A 5,658-nucleotide genomic window follows, 5' to 3' on the forward strand; every position below is an offset into this window, starting at 1 on the left:
TTCCCGCGACTGCGAACTTATCTATCGCTTCTCGCAACGTAAACTCATCCAACCTCGTTTATTCTCACAGGTTCGTATAACTATCATCAATTGACCTGATTAATCGCGTCCAAGTGGAATTATAATACTCCTCCGGTCCTAATTATAAGACCCAATTAACTTATTTGAGGAGATTAAGGAATTAAGTTAAGTTGGTTATTTATAATAAATAAGTGTTGTTATTCCTAAAATATCCTTGCTAATTAAGTATATTGACTAAAACTATCATTATTAGAAGGATTATCTTGGAAAAAAATGCATAAATATAAGAGAGAAAATGGATTGGGTCTTATAATTAGGACCAAATAAAAAGTCAAATTGGGTCTTATAATAAAGACCGGAGGAGTACTTTTTACTTCAAATACTAAGCTTGGGATGCTGTTTCACAGAAACCCATGGTCGATAGCTTCTTCCTTGCCAAGTCCATACAGGGCCCGACAAAAATTGGTAACACCCCTATTTTACTGTTATTTTCAGCTGGAATTGAAAATTTGGTAGTCATTCAAAACTAGGAAAGACGAAACTTTCCGGGCAATTTGTTTCACCCTAATGATTCCTATTTGATGCAATTAGTGCCGTGAGTAAGCGGAAACTAGTACTCCTCCGGTCTTTAATATAAGACTCATTTAACTAATTTGATTAGATTAAGGAAGTTAGGTGAGTTAGTTAATAAAGACATTTTTCCTAAAACACCATAATCATCTTTCTCAATACCTCTGTCCTTCTTTTATTTGATTATGGTTGAGGGAGTATCCGTAGGGGTAATTTAGAGAAAATTGATAAATATAAGAAATGAGTCTTATATTTAGGACCAAAATCAACTCAAGAATTGGGTCCTATATTAAAGACCGGAGGAGTATATTTTTTCACGGCAGGTGACTTGTATATGATTCCAAACTTAAACCGTATATTTTATGTGATCTGTTTTGTCGGTCTGACCAAATACATTTTACAAATTGCATTTATGGATGACTTATGTGGTTACGAATTCTGCATATGGACTATTTCATCTTGACAGTGAAACATTGTTTTGATATGTCATTTTTATTTAATCCAGGTTTCTCAAGTAAAAGCTTTAAAACTTGATGAGAAAAGCATCTATGATGCTAGCACAAGGCATGCAATTATCCCTTTCCTCATTCAATTGCTTTGTGTACCATCATGTTACTGTTGACCAATTCTGTTATTTTTTGTTATGTTCATGGCCTTGCTTTGCGATTGATTGTATTGTGGATGGTATCTTTATGCTGCTTGTGGAAAATTATGTTTAAAAGAATTTCGTTGGAAAACATAACAGAAACTTTCAGCTAATATGTTGAAGAATGATGATAAATATCATGAACCATCCATAGCTTGACTGTAAATATATCTTTTTAATAAATGCTTAAGATTTCATCTGAATCATTAATGCAAATATTTTCCTCCCCAAAAGAATTTGGAAAATCTGAAGCTGAATCTTTGTTCCATGGGATCTGTATCTTGGCGGACTCTCATATGGGCATGAATTTTTGTTGCTTTATCTTTTCATTTTTGGCCAGTTGAATGTGAGCAAATAACTTATCGATTTTCCATTTTATTTGTAGTTATGGCGCAATAGAAGCTAAAAAGGGGAATCCACCCGTAATGCCAGCAGTCTTCACTCCTGGAGGACCTATGGGTCTATCATCTGTGTTGTTCAGAAATAGGATCAAAGGAGTATAATTAACCCCTCATATTTAGAGATAAAAAAAAAGGTTTAATAATTTTATGCCTAATGACTTAAAAGTTGCCTACAAAAGTTCCCTAACAAGTGGGACACACTGCGTTTTTTCCCGTTTGTATCCATCCCCTTTAATTAAAAAAAAAAACTCCTATAAAAAAAAGGAAGGAGTATTAATGGAGCCACGGATGAATATAAAGGAGGTCAAACACATACTAGTGAAGTGTTGGAGACTTAAAGATGCAGATTTGCAGGGCACCCAAGATTAGGGTTATGGGCTCAACCCACCAACCTGCCATTAGGTGGCGGTTGGGTGGAAAAAACTAAGAATCATTTTAATGTGGTTCTTTTCAGTCCATATCTGCAAACCTGTAACTTGTCAGCCTGTTTTTTATTTATTTTTATTTTTTTACAATTTTTATTTTAATTTAAATAAGAAATTTTTTTTATCATTTTCACTTAATTTACATACAACTTTGTACTTTGTTAGAGACTTTGATTTTTTATTTTTTTTTATTGTTTTACCATTTTTATACTAATAAAATAAGTATTGACAATGAATTATATGTTTATATTTCAAATTTTGAGATTAGTTTAGTTATAGAATTATATGAAAATATAAGAATAAGAAGAATTTGGTCTATAGAAATTTTTAATTTAATTTTAAAAACTTTAAATATATGTGTAAGAAAATTTTTTTAAAAAATAATGGAAGTTGGCGGGGCGGGCTGGCAAAATGTGAGCCAGCCATGAGGCGGTCTTTTAAAGACCCACTCGCATGGTCTTGAGCCTGCGGTGGCTGACCCGTAACCGGTAAGTTAGCCCATTTTACCACCTCTACCCAGGATCCATATTAAGAAGGGGGAAAAAGTGAAAACACTGAAACTGCTCTAACTTAAATGAAATTAATGGTGTTGGCAAAAAAAGATAATGAAATTAATGGAATAAAGTCAATCCTGCATCAAATCATCAGATAAAATTAAATAATTAAGGAACAGGACAGCCACTTTAGCCTTGAAGATGCCTTTCTCAGGTATATACCTGAGATCTCAACTTCTCTTCATTTTCTGCAACTTGCCAAAGATCTCAACTTCCAACACAAACACATGGAAACCAGGCTTGGATTGGCTTCTTGGAGCTTCCTCCGGTGCTCTTCTCTTGTTTATAGTATTAATTAATCTAAATTTCGTCAATCAATCACTTTCTCTCTCTGTCCGTTTTCTTCTTGTTGGGTTTTCGGCCTGTAAGTATTTGTTGCCTTTCAATTTCAATGCAATTGATTAGAAAACATGGGTTGGTCTGGAATCTGGACATTCACACTGCTTTAATTTGTTCTTACTTCGATACGAAGCACCTCCCTTCCACTCACAAGCAGCCTCCATGTGGGTGCTTGCTAACATTTTGTCTCTTTAAAAAATTATTTTATATTTTCTTTTGCTTTTAAAAAATAATAGAATTTAACCACAAATATCATTAAAAAAAACGAACTCGTCAAAATATAGTCCAATCCCGAACAATTCAAATGTCACAAGCTTCACTTTGTTAGTCCCAAAGGCAACAAAAAAGTCTGATGACCTAACTAATAAGAAAGCTTTTAGTTACATATCTCCCTTTGGCCCACTCATATGAATTGTGGGCGTAGGAGATGACTAGTTGGTGTTTCAAAAATTTTATGTATTAATAAATCCTACAACTTCAAATATCTAGTAGAAAATCTTTTCTGTTATATTTATGCTCAACTAAGAAGATATTACTCCTATACGAGTATTTCATTATATGTATATAAAGTTCTTAATTATAAGCAAGTCACCCGGTTTCGCGTGAAGCAATGACACCCAAGTGGACATTTGTTTCTTTGTCTACGGCTAAATAATACTCATTCGGTTCTTAATATATAAGACCTATTTAACTAATTTGATTAGATTATAAAAGTTGGGTAAGTTAGTTAATTATAAAAAATATAACATGTTTTTCCTAAAACACCATAATCATCTTTCTTAATATTCTTCCCCTCTCTTCTATTTGATTATAGTGGAGTGAGTATCTATAAGGGTAATTTAAAAAAAATTAATAAATATAATAAATAAGCTTTATATTCATGACTTAATCTGACTTAATAATCAGGTCTTATATTAAGGATCAGTGGAGTAAATTGATTTTCTTAGGCCATAACTCAATAGCAGATTGGCAATCTAGGAGGAAGAAGAGGAAAGTTAGGGGACGCGAGGAGCATCAAGCTAAGCCTATCCCCAACATAGATGAGTTCCCAAGATATATAAATCGCTTTGGCCAAAAAATAAACAAGATATATAAACCGCGACCCATGTAGGCACGTATAAACTTGCAAGACTCAACTTTTTCTACCGGAAAAAAAAACACACACGCACACACACTAAAACTCATATTTTAAAGTGTTTTTTTTTCTGCGTTGGTTAAAAAAAAGTGATTTTTATTGCATGAAATAAATATGTGAGAATTGACAGGAGTTTTATCTCATACTCTATGTAGTTCCTATTATAAGCCATTTATAACCAATTCAATCATACCAATAAAAATAGTTAAAAATATTAAATTCGTCATAAAATTCAAATGAAATTCAAGATGCAGAAGGGAGGTTTTTTCTTTAAAGGATATTTTTAATTAAGTAAATATAAAAAATATATTTTATTACCAATTTCCTAATATTGTATTAGTACCAAACAAACTTATTGTAATCATTATTATATTACCTTATATTTCCACCCGTCACATTACATTACATTCCCCTACTTACGTTACATTACATTCCCCTACTATTCAGTGGAGCAAACGGGACATAGTTGACTATTAATTCCCACTATTCCAACAAACATAACAACTATACAATACATCACGGAGTATTGTGGAAGCTATGGTCCTTCCATTAATTTATTGAGCCGACTCATCTTCTTCAGTTTCGATGGGAAACCACATGAAGGAGTTAGGCTTCACATCGAAGTCCCTCACCAAAAGATCTTTGTCCGCATCAGACACGGACGGCTGATTCTGAAGAACAAGATCTTTGATCAGTTCAGGCATGGGCAGTCCCGTCATCTTCTTCTCCCAGTAGGCTTCGAGATCTTTTCTGGCATGGCTAGCGGTAGAAACCTGCAGATATATTCAAAGAGAAAAAGAATCGATCGGGAGGTTTATATATATGTATGGCGGAGAAAATTGAAAGAGGGAAATAGCGGATTTTGCAGAGAGAAGAAGGAGAAGAAGAAGATTAATTACCAGAAGAAGAAGGGAGAGTATGAAGACGAAGGAGAAAGTGGGCTTCATCCTGGTGTGAGTCTGATTGGTGTATTTCCAGAGGGGTCGAGTAACCCCTTGCAAATTTATAGGAATTAGGAAACCTCTCTTTCTTGCTTGAGTTATAGCTGTAAAGTTATTCGTCATCAATCTTCGCCGCACATCGTTTTGACGCGTGGATGCCTTATTTAAAAATAGAAAATTAGTAATTGGAAAATATCATTCAACTTTTTTTTTTTATCAAATTAATTAGGTTGGTGTTATGAGTGGCAGATATATACTCTACTTTTTATGTAAGCAATTGAATTGAATTCAATCCTCGTTTTACGTAAGAAGCATATTTTTTTAAGTTTAGAAAAGTCTGCTATTTGTATGAGATAGCTCGGTTTTTCCTGTAAATAATTAATTGTATCCTTACTAAAAAATTTGACAAATGCTTCTCCTTTCAACCTGTTAATAGCTCCAGTTTTAATTATAAGACTTTATTTATAGTCTACAAACAATATCTTATAATTAGGATGGAAGGTAATATATGACTCTCTTAGTTTACAATAAAAAAAATAAAAAATAAACATATTTTTAGGTTTGAAATCTTTAATTTAGACTTTCAAATATCTAAACCCTAATTTTAAGGCATAATTTATTTTGTT

The 5,658-nt window shown here is 33.0% G+C and overlaps 1 protein-coding gene and 1 long non-coding RNA gene across 2 annotated transcripts; one reads left to right on the plus strand and one right to left on the minus strand.

Moving 5' to 3' along the window:
• Positions 1–1,160, plus strand: LOC114730115 (uncharacterized). The gene is made up of 3 exons (XR_003738811.1): positions 1–70; positions 429–486; positions 1,097–1,160. It is a non-coding gene; the product is annotated as an uncharacterized LOC114730115 (long non-coding RNA).
• A 3,478-nt stretch (positions 1,161–4,638) lies between these two features.
• Positions 4,639–5,188, minus strand: LOC114730097 (uncharacterized). The gene is made up of 2 exons (XM_028917122.1): positions 4,991–5,188; positions 4,639–4,864 (listed from the first exon to the last, which is right to left on the minus strand). Exons 1-2 carry the CDS (start codon positions 5,153–5,155, stop codon positions 4,646–4,648), a joined length of 384 nt encoding a protein of 127 aa, XP_028772955.1. The 5' UTR covers positions 5,156–5,188; the 3' UTR covers positions 4,639–4,645.
• Between the last annotated feature and the right edge of the window lie 470 nt (positions 5,189–5,658).

Source organism: Neltuma alba, unplaced genomic scaffold (genome assembly GCF_004799145.2).
Source record: "Neltuma alba isolate B1F8T4 unplaced genomic scaffold, ASM479914v2 tig00002499_pilon, whole genome shotgun sequence".
Taxonomy (NCBI): domain Eukaryota; kingdom Viridiplantae; phylum Streptophyta; class Magnoliopsida; order Fabales; family Fabaceae; genus Neltuma; species Neltuma alba.

Bases quoted from the DNA above. Each gene is read 5' to 3' on its own strand.
- LOC114730097 (XM_028917122.1), bottom strand. From the start codon at position 5,155: ATGACGAATAACTTTACAGCTATAACTCAAGCAAGAAAGAGAGGTTTC. The intron at 4,865-4,990 runs GTAATTAATCTT...ATATATCTGCAG, and splicing joins TACTCTCCCTTCTTCTTCTG to GTTTCTACCGCTAGCCATGC.